Source organism: Oncorhynchus mykiss, chromosome 8, assembly GCF_013265735.2.
Source record: "Oncorhynchus mykiss isolate Arlee chromosome 8, USDA_OmykA_1.1, whole genome shotgun sequence".
In the NCBI taxonomy this organism is placed as follows: domain Eukaryota; kingdom Metazoa; phylum Chordata; class Actinopteri; order Salmoniformes; family Salmonidae; genus Oncorhynchus; species Oncorhynchus mykiss.
The window spans coordinates 81617972-81640313 of NC_048572.1; the positions used below are offsets into that span (position 1 = coordinate 81617972).

The window sequence follows — 22342 nt, forward strand, 5'->3', positions numbered from 1 at the left end:
AATACGAGGCCCGTTTCTATTACTTCTGGAACCAACAACAGCGGGAGAGTACTCACACAAGCAAACTCTGAGCTTTAATTTATATTCATACTGCTTTTCCAGAAATATAAATGATGTTACTAGGCATGCATTGTCCCATTCAGGAACACATTGTGGAATCTGCAAATAAATTATTTTAGCTAGAAAACATCCCTTCAGTTGTAGCAAGCAAACATTGAAATTACACACTGTACTGTATATCACCTTTATTAATTTGAGCTATACCAACAATTTTTATCCATCACTCTTTATTAAGAACTAAACAATCCTGATCCCTCAATGTTCAGAGTACCACAATCTTCTCATTCAGGGCGATCTGTGCTTGAGTCAGATTAGATAGATAGGTCACCATCAACAGGTCCTGTGAAAGAGAAACGGTATACATTCACACAAATGTCATGAGTGCAAGGGACATACATTTATTATGGCTGTTCAACTGAATCAATTCCACAGATGAGGAGCCGTATGTATCAAGCGTCTCAGAGTAGGAATGCTGATCTAGGATCAGATTCCCAACCATGTAATTGTGATGTAAAAAAAAAGAAAGGCAAAACTGATCCTAAAGCAGCACTCGATAAATACAGGCCCAAATCCAAGAGGCATAATTACGTACGTTGATGTTGGAGTTGAGCATGGTCTCAAAGTCCTCTGCTGTGATCTTAGGAACCTTGTTGACCAGATCCATCAGGTACCGTCCAACACTGTTATCTGCCATCTGCTTACCAGACTGACAAACATACAGAAAGAAGGTTATGGCCACAGAGACGCATAAACACAAATTAAGTCGTAACTCAACTAAAGTCAACTATTTTCCGATGAGTTGCATACGGTAACAAGGTTGACATAACGAAGGTCTCCGTAATGTAATATGATAAATATGTAATATGATAATGTCAAATGTAATGTCATATGGGCTGCAGCCATAATATAGGCTCTGTGTGTGTAGGCTACTCACCAACACATCCTCAATGTAGGTCAGTACCGTGGCCAGCATGTCCTGAACGCGGCCTGCTGCCCCGCCCACCTGGCAGAGGTCAGAGGTCAGCCCATTGGTGGTGTTAGGAGCATCTCTCGTCCTCTGGAGAAGGTCAACTAGAATATACAAATTATTTTATCGATTTTATTATGGATTTCCACACCCCAACAAGAAGACATGACTCGACAAATAAAACCGTATCCAAACCAGGAACAAATGGGACAGAAAACAAGGAAAGAAGAACTAAGGTTCTGACCTCCTATCCTCTCTGTGTCGTAATACTTGTATTTCACACTCAGGGGAGTGAACATCACACCGACAGTCTTTCCCGGCACACCCATCTGGGCACTGTCATGGCAACCGAAGCAATGGGGAAAAATTATATGAATTTATTTAAACTATCATAAGGAATTCCAAAGTAACGAAACAGCAAATGCAAACATAACAACTGAAAGATGAGATCAGGAAGTCACAGGGAGTTGAAGCAACTCTGCTTGGGATGGAGTCAACAATAGCTTTTCAGTGGACCAACTAAAGTACTGAGACAGAAGAAGAGAGACTGGTTAAAGTGAGGGAAGTCACAGACCTGACGTAGGCACGGATGTTCATCTTGCCACTCTGCAGGGCGGTGTCCATGGTGAGGTGAATGGGGTTCGTGGCCTCTCGGCTGTAGTACTCATGGATCAACACAGAGTGCTCAGTGATCTCAAAGCCTGTGGCATACCTGTTGAAGGAGAATGGGTTGACTTTAGAGCAGTGTTCTGACACAGGCAAACAGATTTATTTTGAACAAATGTACTTTTTATTTAATTTTTCTAGTTAATTGAATAAGTTGTCAATAATTGTTAGTACCAGCGTGGGACAAAAGCTTTTTTCTAATGGGACTAGGGAAGAATATAAGCCTACTCACCATCCAACAATGACCTCGCTGGGTGACACCCTCTTATGAAGATCGTACATGTTCTTGGCAAACTCCATGTCCACAGCAACCTGTCACCATCACAAAGACACCAGTTTCACTTCTAGGACTACATGTGCAAGCTTTCCTAATTTCTACACTACAGCAATAGCTAGATAGTATATAGTTGTATCAGTGACACTTCTCATCACCTCATCTTCAGACTCATTGTGGGGGACGGAGAAACAGTTGGTGACCTCCACAGAGTGCTTGTCAATGGTACCTGAGGAAGACAAGGAATGCATTAAGTTGCGAAACTCGTTTTGTGCCGATGATACGGGGACAAATGTAACTATTCCATGGAACCTGTTACTCGCTAACAAGCAAAGTTTCAACAACGTAAACATTCCACAGTAACCTAGGCAAGCTAAAAACGTTTAATACTTGGTCAAATCTTTATAATCAGAGGAGCTTTGGTATATTTTTGGATCAAGAGGATGTGAGAGCCTGGCAATGCATCAGCAAAGTGATGCAAGCTAAGTTAGCCGTAGCTAGCTAGCGGAGACAGCCTGTTCGCCTCCCTGCGCGTCTAATCAATTTTCATTAGAGCTAAAGTAAGTTTATAGTTAAATTACCAAGCAAGGTTCCGATCACACGACTCGCTCCCTCATTTCTCCGTTCGTAAGAATCGCCGATGGAGGCGAGAACGACAGGGTGAATTTTCACCACGGGGCCATACACCGACATCTTGAAAAAGGAACAATTTTACGCTTCCGGTCGCTTTATCGGCGTGTGACAAATACAGACAAGGTGCGTCACCTGCTGCATTGGAAGGGGTATTGCACACAGAGGCGACCTAATAATACAAAAATTAAACCCTTATCATAAAACATAATAGACTAGATGTGATTAACCATTGAATGCATCAGAATACCATTTTTCTTTTCTGGAAAACAGTATTAAATACTATAATTGAAATGCTGTTAAGCTATTTGGCTGTTCAGAAACTGGTTGTTTCACATGGATATGAATTCATTTATTTTCAAAACGTCATCCTCCACAGACCGAATAACATTGCGACCTTCTGCAAGCCTATTGAAGAATATGTCAACTGGATCATAAAATGATCTCTATAGCAACCTCGGGTTGTAAATGCCTCCTCACATCATCGGCATCTAAAATGTCAAGACTTTACCATCAGTGTAAAACAGTTGACAAAACAGCACAATGGTTTAAATATCTAATGGTTGTCGTGATCATGAATCTGGGTGATGGTTTATGAATGATGGTGATGACAGCATCCTCCTCGACTGTCGCTCCCATGTTCTAACACCTGCGCAGCTGCCGGTAATTCATACAATTTTATCTGAAGCGGATCGCTGCTGGCTTCACTGTCTATACCCAACGGACGAACTGCCACCATTTTAAACTCTTTGAAGACAAACTTGGAAAATATAAGAATATGCTATTTGTGAGCACGCTGTTTATTGAGGATTACAGACATCTAAAAAGCAGAGTCGTTTGGTTGGGGTTGCCTTTGTTTCCTGTTGAGAGAGTAGAGGACTGAACTGATGCTGCGTCGAACACCCTCCTCATCAGCAGAGCCGATGATAAACATTAAAAAAATTGTCGGATGATCGAACCTGAGCGGAAGATCTCCGAGGCTCGCTCTTGGACCATCCACTCATCTGTAAGGTCCTTTATAAATAAATAAATAAGGGGACGGGATATTGTTTTAATAGGATAAGGCAATTACCAGATGAAACCCCACTACAGGTAGGATAAATCACTGTTGTTTTCTTTATGATTGATAAATGTGCATTTTCTAATCGAATACATTAAGAAATGTTTAATGCGTCATTGTTGAATAGTCAACACCGTAGGCTATAGGCTATTCCATCACCCCACGCGTTTAGTTACCGAATATTCTATCCAGGTAGTGTTTTATATCACTGGAGGAAACGGGGCTCCATTTTATACTAACACGGTGATTATGCACATTATTAGAATGGAACCTGTCTTATAGCTGTTTTGTGTTCTTATATTACAGAATACGTTAAAAGTGACATTGTACGTTTTCTGATAAATAATAGCCTCCTTCCTGTCATTTAATGTGCTCCCATAACAGACAGGCACAGGCTATGCATGACCAATCTAATGACCTTATTCTTAAGGCTGTATGTCCAGCATATGGTTTTGTCTCGGCAATATGTGACTCTTTCTCGGACCAAATTCACTTTCCCCATCCCCCACAGTCAGACAGGAGAAATTACCAATCTGTCCTTGTCAGTAGAATTATTCAGCTCTGACTCTCAAATGGCACCCTAGTCCCTTCATTAATTTTGACCAGAGCCCTATGGGCCCCTAATCAAAAAGTAGTGCACTACATAGGAAATATGATGCCATTTGGGACATAGATCAGGGCTTCACTCATTCCTCTCTGTAACATCTGACCTGTTCCATTAATATAGATTAGACTGTACTGAAGGTAATAGGAGGGTTTGTGCAGAGAAAGTTGAGTCAAGGACAGATAGAGAGATGGGTATTGAGTAAAGGACAGATAGAGAGATGGGTATTGAGTCAGGACAGAGTGAGAGGTGGGTATTGAGTCAGGACAGAGTGAGAGGTGGGTATTGAGTCAGGACAGAGAGAGAGGTGGGTATTGAGTCAGGACAGAGAGAAAGATGGGTAATTGAGTCAGGACAGAGTGAGAGGTGGGTATTGAGTCAGGACAGATAGAGACATGGGTATTGAGTCAGGACAGATAGAGAGGTGGGTATTGAGTCAGGACAGAGTGAGAGGTGGGTATTGAGTCAGGACAGAGTGAGAGGTGGGTATTGAGTCAGGACAGAGAGAGAGGTGGGTATTGAGTCAGGACAGAGAGAAAGATGGGTAATTGAGTCAGGACAGAGTGAGAGGTGGGTATTGAGTCAGGACAGATAGAGACATGGGTATTGAGTCAGGACAGATAGAGAGGTGGGTATTGAGTCAGGACAGAGTGAGAGGTGGGTATTGAGTCAGGACAGAGTGAGAGGTGGGTATTGAGTCAGGACAGAGTGAGAGGTGGGTATTGAGTCAGGACAGAGAGAGAGGTGGGTATTGAGTCAGGACAGAGAGAGAGGTGGGTATTGAGTCAGGACAGATAGAGAGGTGGGTATTGAGTCAGGACAGAGTGAGAGGTGGGTATTGAGTCAGGACAGAGTGAGAGGTGGGTATTGAGTCAGGACAGAGTGATAGGTGGGTATTGAGTCAGGACAGAGTGAGAGGTGGGTATTGAGTCAGGACAGAGTGAGAGGTGGGTATTGAGTCAGGACAGAGTGAGAGGTGGGTATTGAGTCAGGACAGAGAGAGAGGTGGGTATTGAGTCAGGACAGAGAGAAAGATGGGTAATTGAGTCAGGACAGAGTGAGAGGTGGGTATTGAGTCAGGACAGAGAGAGAGGTGGGTATTGAGTCAGGACAGATCGAGAGATGGGTATTGAGTCAGGAGAGATGGGTATTGAGTCAGGACAGATGAAGAGATGGGTATTGAGTCAGGACAGAGAGAGAGGTGGGTATTGAGTCAGGACAGAGAGAGAGGTGGGTATTGAGTCAGGACAGATGGAGAGATGGGTATTGAGTCAGGACAGATGGAGAGATGGATATTGAGTCAGGACAGATGGAGAGATGGGTATTGAGTCAGGACAGAGAGAGAGGTGTGTATTGAGTCAGGACAGAGAGAGAGGTGGGTATTGAGTCAGGACAGATGGAGAGATGGGTATTGAGTCAGGACAGATGGAGAGATGGGTATTGAGTCAGGACAGAGAGAGAGATGGGTATTGAGTCAGGACAGAGAGAGAGATGGGTATTGAGTCAGGTCCATTTCTTGAGGGACAGAAGACTACTTACCAAAATGCCACCCTAATTCCTATAGTGCACTTATTTTGTCCATAGGGCTCTGTTCAAAAGTAGCATACTATAAAGGGAATAGGTTGCCATTTGGGATGAAAACATAGTGTTATTCAGTATAGTGAAGGGCATAAGTTATGCTCAACACTAGCCCTTCAACACTCCCTGTAGAACATATTCACAGCATGCAGAGCCCTCTAAATACCCCACACTTCTATGATCTCACAATAATAATTTGGATCAATTTCTCCCTTCTTGTTTTGTATCCTAGGACCTCAACGTAAAGAACCGGATTAATCCGCCAATAACCACTGGACAGAGTCTGCCGTAGGGGAGATATCAAAAACTCAGTAACACACACCATCATTCCTGATGGCGCTTGAAGACTCTTCCTTCCCCTCGCGGCCAGAGTCCCTCTCTCTGCCTGTGGTGGAGAAAGGGAAGGGACCAGTGGAAGAGGCTAGCGAGGTGACGGCCTCCACCGGAGTGTTTGATGTGTCTGAGGATCTGGGCCATGTGGTTACCACGGATACCGCCCAGCCTGGCGTTAACAGATCATGGAAGTCCAAGTTGGCAGAGAGGCAGGCCAATGCAGCATCCGAGGAGTACGTTAAGAAGCTGCCTCGGGTGGTGGAGAAGGAGAGGGGTAGATTTGGCTGGGGTGAGTAGTAGTGCTGTCCAAAATTGGCACCCTATTTGCATCTCATAAGGCTCTGGTCAAAAGTAGGGCACTATGTAGTGAATAAGGGGCCATTTGGAATGCACACTTTCTCTCCCAGGACTGTTCTTCTTTTCTGACCTGAGACATTGTTGGCGCCACGAGAGTGAATCTATCTAGAACGAGAGGTTACTAAGCGACCGTCTGACAGTGTTCTGTGACCAATGTAAGGTTTTGTGTTTGGCTTTAAATGATTTACACTGACAGACAGGCTAAATCCCAAATGACACCCTATTTCCTATATATTAGGGTGCCATTTGGGACGCATACACTGTGTTCTCTCTGGCTCTCTACAGTCTGCAGATAGGTGGTTATTGAATGCATCTTCTCTCTCCCTCCTCTACCTCTACCCCCCTCCTCTCCTCCACTTCTACCCCCCCCCCCCCCCCTCTACCCTCCTCCCCTCCTGTGTAAAATGCCTGTTCCTCTGGTTTCTCCCCCCCAACCCATCGTCCTGTTGCTCATTCCCTTAGTCCTACTGCCGATATGTCACTGTAGTCTTTCCCTGTCTCACTCCTCTTTCTCACTCCTCTTTCTCTCTCTCTTTCTCTCTCTCTTTCTCTCTCTCTCTCTCTCTCTCCCCCTCCCTCCCTTCCTGGCCTGGTTTCCTGCCTGCAGCCAAGAGACGTAAGACTCAGCGCTATGTGGAGAAGAATGGTCGCTGTAACGTTTCACACGGCAACATGAGGGAGACGTACCGTTATCTGACAGATATCTTCACCACGCTGGTGGACCTCAACTGGCGCTGCTCTCTCTTCGTCTTCGTCATGGCCTATGCCATCACCTGGCTCTTCTTCGGGGCCATTTGGTACCTGATAGCCTACCTCCGGTGAGAGGGACAAACAGACAGACAGCAGGCCAGGGGACACTTGGGATAGTCCCAAATGACACCCTATTCTCCTATAGTGCACTATATAGGGAATGGGATGCCATTTCAGATGCATCCATGGTATCACTGTCAGAGAGAGTCACTCTACATGATGCAATTTCTTCTCTGTAGAGCAAGTATATTAGTAAATGGATAGTTTTTCACAACCTATATTTTTGTTTGCTCCTCTCTCTCTCTTCCTCTCCTCTCTCTCTCGCTCTCTCTCCCTCCCATACTTTCTCTCTTTTCCACTCCTCTTTTCCTCTCCTCTCTCTCTCGCTCTCTCTCCCTCCCATACTTTCTCTCTTTTCCACTCCTCTCTTCCTCTCCTCTCTCTCTCGCTCTCTCTCCCTCCCATACTTTCTCTTTCCACTCCTCTCCTCTCTCTCTCTCCCTCCCATACTTTCTCTCTTTCCACTCCTCTTCCTCTCTCTCTCGCTCTCTCTCCCTCCCATACTTTCTCTTTCCACTCCTCTCCTCTCTCTCTCTCTCCCTCCCATACTTTCTCTCTTTCCACTCCTCTCTTCCTCTCCTCTCTTCCTCTCCTCTCGCTCTCTCTCCCTCCCATACTTTCTCTCTTTCCACTCCTCTCCTCTCTCTCTCTCTCCCTCCCATACTTTCTCTCTTTCCTCTCCTCTCCTCTCTCGCCCTCTCTCCCTCATACTTTCTCTTTCCACTCCTCTCTCTCTCTTCCTCTCCTCTCTCTCTCTCTCCCTCCCATACTTTCTCTCTTTCCACTCCTCTCTCTCTCTTCCTCTCCTCTCTCTCTCCCTCCCATACTTTCTCTCTTTCCAGTCCTCTCTTCCTCTCCTCTCTCTCTCTCCCTCCCATACTTTCTCTCTTTCCAGTCCTCTCTTCCTCTCCTCTCTCTCTCTCCCTCCCATACTTTCTCTCTTTCCACTCCTCTCTTCCTCTTCTCTCTCTCTCTCCCTCCCATACTTTCTCTCTTTCCACTGCTCTCTTCTCCCCCTCCCCCTATTTTTATTTATTTCACCTTTATTTTAGCATTGAGTCCCATTGAGACCAAGATCTCTTTTACAATGGAGCCCTGCATGTACACAATTTACAAAAACAACATAATAATTATTTTTGTTTCTCCCCTCCCAGAGGGGATCTAGATCATCTGGAGGATGAGACATGGACACCGTGCGTCAACAACGTGAACGGCTTCATCTCTGCCTTCCTCTTCTCCATCGAGACAGAGACCACCATTGGTTACGGCCACCGTGTCATCACTGACCAGTGTCCAGTGGGCACCATGCTGCTCCTGCTCCAGGCCATACTAGGATCTATGGTCAACGCCTTCATGGTGAGACTCATTGGCTGCACCCCTAATGGCTCCCTACGTAGTGAACTCATTTTGACCAGGGCCCATAGTGTTCTGGTCAAAGACTCTGGTTAAAAGTAGTGCACTATATAGGGAATAGGGTGCCACTTGAGATGCAGGCCCATACAGTCCCTACTGTATTTTTTTTACTGTACCCTAAGGGCATATTCTGACACTAATACAATCACATCTGTTTCTCTCCATCGTACAAATAGTTTGCAGAACTTGTAATCATATCAAAAAGCTGCCCCTTAAAAGGACCTTTTCTCCGTCTATGCCTTTTGGAGCTGTTGGGATGAAGCAGAAGTCCCATTCATTTGGACCTTTGTTTGAATAACGAAGTGATCTTCTTCTCCTCAGGTGGGCTGTATGTTTGTGAAGATCTCTCAGCCCAATAAGCGCGCGGAGACCCTGGTGTTTTCTAAGAATGCAGTGATCTCTCTGAGAGACGACAGACTGTGTCTGATGTTCCGGGTGGGGGACCTGCGCAGCTCGCACATTGTTGGAGCCAACATGAGGGCCAAACTCATAAAGTCTAAACAGACTCAGGAAGGTGAGGCTAGTATACAATCAACCCCCATAGCAGGTCTGCATCCCAAATGGCACCCTATTACCTATATAGTGCACTACTTTTGACCAGAGCTCTATGGGCCCCAGTTAGGAGTAGTGCACTACATGGGGAATAGTGCCATTTGAGATGCAAACAAGAACACTCCACATGTTATTTTCTAGTATGGAAGTGATATACTGTGTAGAAAATATTTAGGCTCTTTCCATGACAGAGACTGACCAGGTGACTCCAGGTGAAAGCTACAGTGCATTCGGAAAGTATTCAGACCCATTCACTTGTTCAACATTTTGTTACGTTACAGCCTTATTCTAAAATGGATTACATTGTTTTTTTTCTACCATTAATCTACACACAATACCCCATAATGACAAAGCAAAAACTAGATTGTAGAACATTTTGCAATGTATTAAAAATAAAATAACAGAAATATCACATTTACATGTTTTCGGACCCTTCTACTAAGTACTTTTGTTGAATCCCCTTTGGCGTCGATTACAGCCTTGAGTCTTCTTGGGTATGACGCTACAAGCTTGGCACACCTGTATTTGGGGAGTTACTCCCATTCTTCTCTGCAGATCCTCTCAAGCTCTGTCAGGTTGGATGGGGAGCGTTGCTGCACAGCAGTTTTCAGGTCTCTCCAGAGATGTTCGATCGGGTTCAAGTCCAGGCTCTGGCTGGGCCACTCAAGGACATACAGAGACTTGTCCCGAAGCCACTCCTGCGTTGTCTTGGCTGTGTGCTTAGGATTCTTGTCCTGTTGGAAAGTGAACCTTCGCCCCAGTCTGATGTTCTGAGCGCTCTGGACCAGGTTTTCATCAAGGATCTCTCTGTACTTTGCTCCATTCATCTTTGCCTCGATCCTGCCTAGTCTCCCAGTCCCTGCCGCTGAAAAAACATCCCCACAGCATTTTAATTTTATTTATCTAACCTTTATTTAACTGCTGCCACCACCATGCTTCACTGTAGGGATGGTGCCAGGTTTCCTCCAGACGTGGTGCTGCCACCACCATGCTTCACCGTAGAGATGGTGCCAGGTTTCCTCCAGACGTGGTGCTGCCACCACCATGCTTCACCGTAGGGATGGTGCCAGGTTTCCTCCGGACGTGGTGCTGCCACCCCGTAGGGATGGTGCCAGGTTTCCTCCAGACGTGATGCTTAGCATTCAGGCCAAGGAGTTAAGTCTTGGTTTTACCAAACCAGAGAATCTTGGTCTGAGAGTCCTTTAGGTGCCTTTTCTGGTAAACTTAAGTGGGCTGTCATGTGCCTTTTTACTGATTGCTTCCGTCTGGCCGCTCTACCATAATGGCCTGATTGGTGGAGTCCTGCAGAGATGGTTGTCCTTCTGGAAGGTTCTCCCATCTCAACAGAGGAACTCTGGACCTCTGTCAGAGTGACCATCGAGTTCTTGGTCATCTCCTTGACCAAGGCTCTTCTCCCCTGATTGCTCAGTTTGGTCGTGGTTCCAAACTTCTTCCATTTAAGAATGATGGAGGCCACACTCTTTCGATCTCATGGCTTGGTTTTTGCTCTCACATGCATTGTCAACTGTGGGACCTTATATACTGTAGACAGGTGTGTGCCTTTCCAAATAATTTCCAATCAATTACATTTACCATAACAAAGGGTATGAATATTTACAGTTTGTAAAACAGTTATTTTCTGTTTTTAAATGTAATAAATTAGCAAACATTTCTAAAAACCTGTTTTCACTTTGTCATAATGGGGTATTGTGTGTAGATTGATGAAGGAAAATAAATCATTGTATCAATTTTAGAAAAGGGCTGTCCACTTCAATCAGAGGAGGGGAGGAGACGGGTTGAAGGAGGATTTATTAAGCCTTGAGACAATTGAGACATGGATTGTATATGTGTGCCATTCAGAGGGTGAATGGGGGCAAGACAAAATATTTAAGTGCTTTTGTTCAAAGTATGGTAGTAGGTGCCAGGCGCCCCAGTTTGTGTCAAGAATGGCAACTCCTGGGTTTTTCACGCTCCGGTTTCCTGTGTGCATCAAGAATGGTCCACCACCCTAAGGACATCCAGCCAACTTGACACAACTGTGTGATGCATTGAGTATTGAAAACCAATCTGGCCCTAATAGCTACAGGTACTCTTAAATCTCTACCCAGTACACCCAGAAGAGGACTGGCCACCCTCAGAGCCTGGTTCTTATTTTTTCCTACTGTGCTTCTGCATCTGCATCGCTTGGTCTCTGGGGTTTTCGGCTGGGGATCTGTAAAGCTCTCTGGGGTTTTCGGCTGGGGATCTGTAAAGCTCTCTGGGGTTTTAGGCTGGGGATCTGTAAAGCTCTCTGGGGTTTTAGGCTAAGGATCTGTAAAGCTCTCTGGGGTTTTCGGCTGGGGATCTGTAAATCTCTCTGGGGTTTTAGGCTGGGGATCTGTAAAGCTCTCTGGGGTTTTAGGCTAAGGATCTGTAAAGCTCTCTGGGGTTTTCGGCTGGGGATCTGTAAAGCTCTCTGGGGTTTTAGGCTGGGGATCTGTAAAGCTCTCTGGGGTTTTCGGCTGGGGATCTGTAAAGCTCTCTCGGGTTTTCGGCTGGAGATCTGTAAAGCACTTTGTGACAACTGCTGATGTAAAAAGGGCTTTATAGATTTGATGATTGATTTAGTATTTTTTTTGTCCAGGGCTGCATTCCAGTCCAAATGATCATCTTCTCTTCCTCCCTTCACTTGGAGTGAACACTCGGTGACTATGTATGACGTTTCCCCAAGGGAGCCTTTCCCGAGCAGGGGGAGTGGAGGAAGGAAGAGGAAAGAGGTCACATGTAAAGTGGATTGGGACGTCCCTCAGGACTATCTGTATCCAGGAAACTGTCCCTCAAGGTTTAATAACTCACTACTCTCTCTCGTCCCCCTTTCTCCCCTTCTCCATCTCTCTCCCCCTCTCCAGGTGAGTTTATCCCTCTGGACCAGACAGACATCAGTGTGGGTTTTGAGACGGGGGACGACCGCCTGTTTCTGGTGTCCCCACTGGTCATCTCCCACGAGATCGACTGCCGCTCGCCCTTCTGGGACATGTCTCAGGGCCAGCTGGAGAAGGACGACTTTGAGATGGTCGTCATCCTGGAGGGAATGGTGGAGGCCACTGGTTAGTCTACGGTTGAGTCCTTAATTGCAACTTATTCTAAACGTTTTTAAAACTGCACACTATGAAAGACAGGCAACCGACTCTACTATTTACTTTTCATTTTCAGTGAATCAAGGAAACATTCTGTTTACAGTTACTTCAGGTTCCCATAAGGCTCTGGTAAAACGTGGTGTGACCAGAGTAGGGTGCCAATTATAGGATCTCTATGGGTGCACCATGCCTCGGAAGGGGGAGTGGCTTTCCTGCCCACTGAGAAAACATTTGCTTAGTCATCATAGCAGCTGAAGGGGCGCTGCCAGGGTAGGTTAATGTGTTCTTACAAAGTGTGTGTGCGTATGTGTTGGTACCCCCAGGTATGACGTGCCAGGCGCGAAGCTCTTACCTGGCAGACGAGGTCCAGTGGGGTCACAGGTTTAGTCCGATGATGTCACTGGCCGAAGGCTTCTTTGACATTGACTATGGCGCCTTCCATCAAACCTTTGAGGTAAGAACACACACACACACAAACACTCCAGAAAGGGGAAAGGCTAAAAGTAGCAGGGTTGCTGTGTTAGCTATAACCTGCTGGATGGCGATTCAACATGTGGAAATGAATGGACAATGACGGCCCGCTGCTTTTAATCATGTACCATGTGATCACTGCCACTAGTACAGAACAACACAGCTTAACCATTGGTCAGTCTGGCATGTCTCCTCACTTACTCTTGTCATGTCACCAAAATGATTTTACCCTGATTCTGAAAGTTATTTTCCAAGTTGTCCGATACAGTAACCGCCACTCATACCGCAGGTGGACACTCCCTCCTGCTCAGCGCACGAACTCTCATTAGCTGCGGCCCGATTGGAGGCTCATCTCTATTGGTCGATCTCCAGTAAACTGGACGAAGAGAAATGGGAGGGATCTTCTCTGACCAACCAATCAGGGAAGCAGCTAGACAATGGGAAAGGAGGGGTCGTTGGCCCCGTTTCATTTATTGTTGGTGAGATCACTGGAATAGAAGAACAATCCGGACCAGGGGAGTTGAATGGAAGTGTCACCACTGACCAGTCAGAATCCGAGGCCTAAAGTAGATTGGGGCACCCTATCCCCTATGCAGTGCACTTATTTTGAGCAGAGCCCTGGTCCACAGTACTATAAATGTCATGACAGGATGAACCACAATTGCAGTACTGTAAAATTTACTTTTAGCTAATGTATAACATACAGCCATAGAACATTTTTCCCCAAGGGAGAGTTGGGTGGTTTAAATGGTCCATTTTGCTCCTTCTTTGCTGTGTTGGATAACATTGACTTGGACATGACAAATTATATCAATTCAATTTTGTCTTTCATTTCTCTGGTGATATTTTATTATTACCATGAATGTCTGTGCTTCACTATAATTATATGATATTGTTATAGCTCCAATATCCTCTGTCAACAACATACATTATATGAATTAATAAAAATTTTTAAATTTTATTTTTAAGAATTAAGTATTGACAATTCTTTGTCAGGAAAGAGGATGTTGTTCAGCCAGGTGAGAACGTTCAGAGACATAGAAAGACAACAGTGTTTTGGAATGTTCTGGAACGTTCAGAGACAGAAAGAGAACTGTGTTTTGGAATGTTCTGGAACGTTCAGAGACATAGAAAGAGAACTGTGTTTTGGAATGTTCTGGAACGTTCAGAGACATAGAAAGAAAACTGTGTTTTGGAATGTTCTGGAACGTTCAGAGACATAGAAAGAGAAGCATGACATGTGTTGGCTGAATTGGGGAGTCAATGTATAAAAGGAATTATGTATTATGGATAGTGTGATAGAAGAGAACATGTATGGTTTTTCACTTTAGCATGTATAGAGCATATCAAGGAATCGATTGTAATCGTATCTCAATCTATCTCTAAAAAAAAACAAGGATTGTTTTAAAAGATTATATAGAAGTGTACATTATGATTACATTAAAACAACCACCATCTTGTGATTAATTTAGATGTAGAATCATTACTGTGTTAACCATTTTAAAGGGTTACATCATATGTACTGTAGCTTATCACTGACCATGTCCCAACTGGAGACTAGTGGAAGTATTAATCTAACAAAGCAAAGTATTTTCTCTCTTGGGAATGTTTCTGTGTGCTTTCACGTAGAAAGTAAGTAGCACAATGAAATATTTTCTTTCTATAGCCTCTTAGGATTTAAGCACAACTGTGTTCCTCTCTGCTCACCCCAACCTCATGCTTCTGCTGCTGTGTACATAGGAGCCTTTTTACTTGATGTTTTTAATATATATAAAAAATCTGAATTATTATGTATCAAAATTAATAAACTATATTCCACACCAACTTTCTTCCTCTTTGCTCTCACTTTTATCAGTGTGGTCATCTGCACTATTTATCCTTGGGAGTATTCACTGTTTCACTGAAAATCTGTCCATTTGTCTAAATGTTTTTGTTGTTGTTGTTGTTGTTGGTTGAGACATTCTGGGCACTGGCAATACTTGACAGAACAGAAGTTTGCCAGGTCACTCATTCGGCACAGAATCTGTGAGAAGAGACTATTTTGTTCACATTGTGGCACTAAAGTGCTCAGGCCTGTTGCATGGCAGTCATGGGTCCCCTCCCTCTGTCTCCTAGGTAACAGGGGTCTAATGCCGCATTCAATTGCAAGTCTGAATTAGGAAACTGGGGAATGTCTGACTTGGTTGAATGGCCTGGTCACGTAGGTACAAGGAGTTAACAGGTCTGAATTGTCCAATTGTACTAGTTCTGACTAATACGTGAACGCGACAAAAAGCAGGGAGAGGGCAGGGACCCAGAAAGGAATAAAGGTTCAATGAATGCTGAGGACCAGATAATCAAAGAGAGATGTGCTGAATTCCCCCAAACCCTTAGGCACTCCTGTAAATCTGAAAATAATAAATACGTTTAACCTCGCCTTCTGATTAGCTGGCTGGAGTTTTTTCCTATATTGATTTTCAGATCGGAGTACATGAAGTGCCAGTCTGGAAAGTTCTGTGGTTCTATTTAAACCTGTGTGGCTCTCGTCACTCCCACAAGATGACGTAGTCGCGGTTTCCATGGCATCGAAAAAAGCTAAGCGACCATCTCCCTGGAAACAGTTGCCGGACACATTCCCACAGATAGGTTTAGTTAAAAAACATATTTGACGTTCTCCTTGTGGGACATGAATATATATCCTATCGCTTTGATTTGATTTTGTTTAGATAATCTTAATTCGCCTATTTTAGGTACACAGAGATTAGCCATTAGGTTTAACGCGAGATTGACGTATCCAGCAAATATTGTTTGTTGTAACTTGCTAACGTTAGCTGACTTTGGGAAGGAAGCCTTTGCTCGAACAAGTGAATATTCTTTCACAGTGTCAATGGAGGGGTTGTCATCAGCCCAGAATCTACAAGCGCTCTCTGCCCTCTTATCCACCCGGGACGAGGATGATGAATACAATTGTAGAGTAAGGCATTGCTAACGATTAATCATTGAGATAAATTGTGTAAACAACCTAGCTAATAAAATTGGTTTTGGCAAACAAAATGTAATAACTTGTCCAGTTAGCATGCTAGCAAAAACCGATGATCATGCAGCTAGTTAACGTTAGATATGTGACAACAGCTACTTTGCACTTGCTTTCTATGTCAGTCTTTGAAAGTGATTTATTCGTCGAAATATTTTCTGAACAGAATATGACATCCTCAGCCGTAATGGGACCTGGAGATATTGGTCTCCCTTCACCTGCTGCCAACAAATCAGGTCTGTTTTTATCAGATGGCCTGTACCAAACAAAGTAGTGAAATAGGGTGCCATTTGGGATGTAAACAGTAACAAGCTGTGTATGTAGTTACAACAGTAACAAGCTGTGTATGTTTTGGGCTCTCGAGTGGTGCAGTGGTCTAAGGCAATGCACCTCAGTGCTACAGACCCTGGTTTGACCCTGGTACAGACCCGGGTTCGATTCCAGGCTGTATCACAACCGGCCGTGATTGGGAGTCCCATACGGTGGCGCACAATTGGCCCAGCGTCATCCGGGTCAGGGTTTGGCCGGGATAGACCTTCATTGAAAATAAGAATTTGTTCTTAACTGACTTGCCTAGTTAAATAAAGGTTAAATATATATTTTTTAAATGTAGTTAGAACCATAGAGATCCTATGAAATTACAAATTCTATGGTTACAACAGCCTACACCAAGAAGGACAGTAAAGCCATCTGGAGTGAGGAGGAGGTGACAGAGGGGTCGCAGTTTGATGACCTCACAGACACCCGGCCAAAGCCTGAGTAAGTCAGGTTTGCAGTCTAACACCATGAAAAAGAAAACAACATTCCAGACAAGGCAATTGGTACTCCCATCCCTCACATCTGATTTCTTCGTCATTGTTGTTGGCTGGGGAACGTGTGTGTGTTCAGGTATGACATATTGCTGAAGCAGAATGTTGGGACAGAGGACGTGTTTCTTGGGATGAGCCGAAAGGATCCCTCTTCCATGTGCTGTGACAGCATGCTGGTAACCATAGAGATCCTATAATTCATTCTATAGGATTCTATACATAATTCTATAGGATCCTGTATGTAATTCTATGCTATTGGTAACCATTTAGCTACAGTGTTGTGCTCTGTAATGCAATGTTACATCTTCTTGCATCTATTACTTGGCTTGAATAGATTAATAGAATGTTCTCCATCTGGGTTGAGGGCAAGTTTTTTGGAGTCTATTACACCCATCTGAAATTTATAGTACAGAACAATAATATAATAATAATATCAACTTTATCTTCTCAGGTGAAAATCAAACTGCCAGACACCAAAGCAACAGATGTAGTCTTGGATGTGAAGGATAAATTCCTTGATCTGCGAACGCCAAACTTGTAAGATTCTTTAGAAAATTCTTTAGAATGTTGCCTGCCTGTCATCCTTCTGTTAAGAGTTCCAGACTTTCTATACACAGCCAGAAAACTATTTGCTACTATTTATTGACCTCATATCTTGCTCCTTCTTTCTTCATAAAGAATGCTTTATCTCTATATTTATATCTATCTAAAGCACATGTTGTCATCTCTCGCTCTCACACACACACACACACACACACACACTCACAATGTACTTCTGTCTCTCGCTCTTTCTTTCTCTCATATCTATTTTACTCATTAAAGCTAGAATCCTTAATTGAAACCATAACAAAGCTGGAAAAAAATGTAAGAACTCTCAAATTAATAAGACAGGGCTATGGATGCAAGGACTTATAGTTTAAACCATGTTTTGAGGCTATATAGGGTTTGTTTACATTTACATTGTTTACATATTAGGTTCTGATGGTGTATGACAGTTTAACTAAGATCAAATCCCCCAAAAATGGTCACATGCCGAATACAATAGGTGTAGTAGACCTTACAGTGAAATGCTTACTTACAAGCCCTTAGCCAACAACGCTGTTTTAAGAAAAATAAGTGTTAAGTAAATAGATAAGTAAAAAATAACAAATAATCAGAATGCAGTAGTAAAATAACAGTAAAATAAGGCATTTATAAGTTATATTCTTCAAGAATCAATGGTTTTATATAATTAATTCATAAGTCCAAAAATGGATGTAGCAATTAAGGATTCTAGCTTTAAATCCTTTCTTCTCTCTCCACACAGTAAACTTGGCCTACACCTTCCTCACCCAGTCCACAGTCAGGATGGAAAAGCCCAGTTCTACAGTGAAAGACAGGAGCTGGAGGTCACTCTACCAATGAACCGCCTCATGGACCAAATCAACCTGCAACGATGAGAGAAAGTTAGGAGAAAGGAAAAATAATTGAGGAACAAACTGAACTCGAGAGGAAATTAAGCAAATCTTGGAGGACACGTGCATGTGGTTATGGCTTCCTGAAGTCCTGAAGTTCCTATCTATCTAGGGGTTCCTTCAGTTCCTACTTACCTGACCCGTGCACAGGTGAGAGCAGAGCCTATGTCTTCTGTCATGAAGCAGAAGAGATGGGTATTGTCAATTTCTCGCAATATAGATGATTTGTTTGTTTGAAGAGTTCCATGGTTTTAATTATAAAGTCTGACCATTTAATCTGTTCATTGAATATTATTTTTCTTCTGTTCCATTGAATATATTGGCCGCGTTTCAATAAATACATATGTCTGGTTTATTTTCCTCTTTGTGCTATATTCACCAACACCCTCTGCTATATTTTAGCGTTACCATTCTTGTTTGTTACTATGCAATATGCTGTGTTATCATAGGCAGTTGTGGGCTGTGTTGACCAATTATGGGGAAGTGTGCATGGTCTGACAGCCGCAGCAGCGAACGTGTGATCATGTGACGCATACGTTTCAGACAAAATCCTGGACAAAACAATATAACCGCTCCATATCATTGCGCTGCACGGTTCTGTTCCTCCCACGCCTTTGCTCGGTATGGCGGACGGTGAGAGGTCCCCGTTACTAGCAGATCTTGGAGATGGTGCTCTTGTCGGCGGTAACGGCGGAGTGTCACCGGGCTCGGCTCCCTATGGTTTACCAAATAAACCACAAAGTGAGTATCCATGGATGTTCTCCTACCTAGCCAAAGCTTCGGTCCCTATGATTTGCAGATAATCAAGAGCACGAAAGGTTGCTTTCCTGGTATCTATCTACATGGACGTGGTTGCTAGCCAGCTGTTGATGCAAGCATGCCTGTTAGCTAGCTAACTAGCGGTTAGCTGGCTGCTACGCCCATCAAACTGAATAACTAGCTAGTCACCTGGCTAGCTAATTGGCTATATTTTTGTAACGTTTTGGCATTTTCTGCATTTGTCGGCTAGTCCTCATAGTTGCAAGAATGTACTAAACAGAAACACCCATGATGTTTTGCGTTTTATGTATGGAACTAACTATAACTTTGTCTACCCAAAGATGGCTAGCTGGCTAACTAAGTAGCCCAACTAGCTAATTGCTCAGTATAGTATTCAAGATACCAGGTGATCCACGTATTATAATATTGTTGGTAATTCTGAGATATGTTGATGGCCTATTATAAAATTATAGCTAGTAGTGTAATATTTCTACAGTTATTTGAAGATATACTGCCAGTGATGTCTGGCTAGCTAGTTTGCAAATCTCTGTATGTAACCAAAACACCTGATTTGATTGACACCGCTCTGGGCCACTAGGGAAGCTCATAATTACTGCAATATAAGACGACGACCAATGGAGACAGTAATTGGGAGGGGCTACTGTACTGAACTACATATTAGAACAGTGGTATGAGTTGGGTGGGTAAAACAGGTGTTTGTTCACAATATGCCTTTTAATGTATTTATTTACACACTTGTTTATTTGAAGTTATTTGTATAGTGGTAACTGCTGATTTCTGTCAATTGTACTACAGTTATGTTGAGTTCCATACACATAGAGAGAGAAGTCCCTGCAGTCCTTTTATGTAGCTCATTTTCAGTTGGAACTCCAGAGTCAAATTCTGTGTGTAAATCCTTTCTTGTTTCAGCGGCAGTGCACTACTCTGCCACTATGTGAACATTTTTGTTAAGGCCTTAGTTATTTGAATGCACTGACTGATAAGTTGCTATGCATAAGAGTGTCAGCTAAAATGACCAACATTTTAAATGTGCCTCCCTCTCTCTGTATTTCAGGCTTCCCTCCCTTCCCCAGCACCACCCAGCCCTCAGTGCTCCTGGGGGAGGACCCTCCTCCGTACTCCCCCCTCACCTCCCCAGAGAGTGGCAGCGCGCCAGTCATCAGCTGTAGGGTGTGTCAGAGCCTCATCAGTGTGGAAGGGAAGCTCCACCAGCATGTGGTCAAGTGTGGGGTCTGCAACGAAGCTACGGTGGCTAACCTGTTTAGTGTTTACTTACCTGCATGTTTATTTAGGTTGCGTCTCAAATGTTCAATGTGTAGTGCACTACTTCTGACCAGAGCCCTCTGCATACCCTACATCTACCCGTGTGTTCATTTAGGTTGCGTTCCAAAATGGTACTCTGATAATGACTTCTTCTTGTTTGGCTTGTTCCCCCTCTTCCTTCCTCTCTCGTCCTATTCCTCCTCCTCGTCCCATTCCTCCTCTTGTGTGTCTCTGTCTCCCTCTGTAGCCCATCAAGAATGCACCAGCAGGGAAGAAGTATGTACGCTGTCCCTGTAACTGTCTACTCATCTGCAAAGTCACCTCTCAGAGGATCGCCTGTCCCCGCCCCTACTGGTAGGGGGGCACATTTTTATCTATTTAGAAAACAAAAAGGGGTGATGATATTAATGAACAATTTCGATCTGAATGTGTAAACCGTTCAAACAGATCCACAAATAATCATATTGGACCTTAAACCGATTTGGCTCATTAATCTACTGTCCAAATAATGATGATCCACGCTGCTTTAAAAATATATATATCTATATCTATATATATATCTATCTACTGTCCAAATAATGATCCACGCAGCTTTAAAAAAATATATTTTTATATATAAATAATATGCATACAGTTGAAGTCAGAAGTTTACATAGACCTTAGCCAAATACATTTAAACTCAGTTTTTCACAATTCCTGACATTTAATCCTAGTTAAAAAATAGCATGTTTTAGGTCAGTTGGAATCACCACTTTATTTTAAGAATGTGAAATGTCAGAATAATAGAAGAGATAATGATTTGTTTCAGCTTTTTATTTTTTTCATCACATTCCCAGTGGGTCAGAAGTTTACATACACTCAATTAGTATTTGGTAACATTGCTCTTTAAATTGTTTAACTTGGGTCAAATGTTTCAGGTAGCCTTCCACAAGCTTCCCACAATAAGTTGGGTGAATTTTGGCCCATTCCTCCTGACAGAGCTGGTGTAACTGAGTCAGGTGTGCAGGCCTTCTTGCTCGCACACACTTTTTCAGTTCTGCCCACAAATGTTCTATAGGATTGAGGTCAGGGCTTTGTGATGGCCACTCCAATACCTTGACTTTGCTGTCCTTAAGCCATTTTGCCACAACTTTGGAGGTATGCTTGGGATCATTGTCCATTTGCGACCAAGCTTTAACTTTCTGACTGATGTCTTGAGATGTTGCTTCAATATATCCACATAATTTCCCGCCTCATGATGCCATCTATTTTGTGAAGTGCACCAATCCCTCCTGCAGCAAAGCACCCCCACAACATGATGCTGCCACCCATGTGCTTCATGTTTGGGATGGTGTTCTTCGACTTGCAAGCATCCCTCTTTTCCCTCCCAACATAACGATGGCCATTATGGCCAAACAGTTCTATTTTGTTTCATCAGACCAGAGGACATTTCTCAAAAAAGTACGATCTTTGTCCCCATGTGCAGTTGCAACCAGTAGTCTGGCTTTTTAATGGCGGTTTTGGAGCAGTGGCTTCTTCCTTGCTGAGCGGCCTATCAGGTTGTGTCGACATAGGACTTGTTTTTACTGTGGATATTGATACTTTTGTACCTGTTTCCTCCAGCATCTTCACAAGGTCCTTTGCTGTTGTTCTGGTTATAGATTTGCACTTTTCACACCAAAGTACGTTCATCTCTAGGAGACAGAACGCGTCTCCTTCCTGAGCGGTATGACGGCTGCGTGGTCCCATGGTGTTTATACTTGCGTACTATTGTTTGTACAGATGAACACGGTACCTTCAGGGGTTTTGGAAATTGCTCCCATGGATGAACCAGACTTGTGGAGGTCTACACATTTTTTTTTTTCTGAGGTCTTTTTTCCCCCTCCCCATAATGTCAAGCAAAGAGGCACTGAGTTTGAAGGTAGACCTTGAAATACATCCACAGGTACACCTCCAATTGACTCAAATGATGTCAATTAGCTTATCAGAAGCTTCTAAAGCCATGACATAATTTTCTGTTATTTTCCATGCAGTTTAAAGGCACCTTGTGTATGTAAACTTCTGACCCACTAGAATTGTGATACAGTGAAATAATCTGTCTGTAAACAATTGTTGGAAAAATTACTTGTCATGCACAAAGTAGATGTCCTAAC

The 22342-nt window shown here is 43.5% G+C and overlaps 4 protein-coding genes across 10 annotated transcripts in view; 3 read left to right on the forward strand and 1 right to left on the reverse strand.

Moving 5' to 3' along the window:
• Positions 1–221: 221 nt before the first annotated feature.
• LOC110530762 (eukaryotic translation initiation factor 3 subunit F) lies at positions 222–2730 on the reverse strand. Its single transcript, XM_021614021.2, has 8 exons — positions 2549–2730; positions 2126–2196; positions 1926–2005; positions 1602–1739; positions 1272–1363; positions 995–1131; positions 653–766; positions 222–400 (listed from the first exon to the last, which is right to left on the reverse strand). The coding sequence occupies exons 1-8, from the start codon at positions 2658–2660 to the stop codon at positions 323–325; spliced, it is 822 nt and encodes a 273-aa protein (XP_021469696.1). The 5' UTR covers positions 2661–2730; the 3' UTR covers positions 222–322.
• Positions 2731–3162: 432 nt separating this feature from the next.
• On the forward strand, positions 3163–14715 carry LOC110530757 (G protein-activated inward rectifier potassium channel 3). Of its 2 annotated transcripts, none has more exons than XM_036986479.1 (8): positions 3163–3689; positions 6072–6461; positions 7137–7347; positions 8494–8695; positions 9074–9266; positions 12193–12390; positions 12744–12874; positions 13181–14715. In XM_036986479.1, exons 2-8 carry the CDS (start codon positions 6173–6175, stop codon positions 13454–13456), a joined length of 1500 nt encoding a protein of 499 aa, XP_036842374.1. In that variant the 5' UTR covers positions 3163–3689; positions 6072–6172; the 3' UTR covers positions 13457–14715. The 2 variants fall into 2 exon arrangements, with proteins under 2 accessions (XP_036842374.1, XP_036842375.1); XM_036986480.1 differs by having other exon boundaries at positions 3167–3603.
• Positions 14716–15413: 698 nt separating this feature from the next.
• dnaaf6 (dynein axonemal assembly factor 6) lies at positions 15414–18520 on the forward strand. 2 transcript variants are annotated; one of them, XM_021614031.2, is made up of 6 exons: positions 15414–15844; positions 16071–16140; positions 16567–16663; positions 16793–16889; positions 17165–17250; positions 18020–18520. In XM_021614031.2, exons 1-6 carry the CDS (start codon positions 15758–15760, stop codon positions 18150–18152), a joined length of 570 nt encoding a protein of 189 aa, XP_021469706.1. In that variant the 5' UTR covers positions 15414–15757; the 3' UTR covers positions 18153–18520. The 2 variants fall into 2 exon arrangements, with proteins under 2 accessions (XP_021469706.1, XP_021469705.2); XM_021614030.2 differs by lacking the exon at positions 15414–15844 and having other exon boundaries at positions 15851–16140.
• Positions 18521–18697: 177 nt separating this feature from the next.
• The window catches only part of LOC110530761 (type I phosphatidylinositol 4,5-bisphosphate 4-phosphatase-A), a 28606-nt gene continuing 24961 nt past the window's right edge, over positions 18698–22342 (forward strand). For 2 of the 5 annotated variants that reach the window (XM_021614019.2, XM_021614020.2), the window contains exons 1-3: positions 18702–18908; positions 20002–20195; positions 20458–20564. In XM_021614019.2, the coding sequence (XP_021469694.1) occupies positions 18791–18908; positions 20002–20195; positions 20458–20564 (419 nt within the window). In that variant the 5' untranslated portion in view covers positions 18702–18790. Of the gene's footprint in view, positions 18909–20001; positions 20196–20457; positions 20565–22342 lie in introns of all 5 variants that reach the window. The other 3 variants (XM_036986483.1, XM_036986481.1, XM_036986482.1) reach the window with 3 other exon arrangements.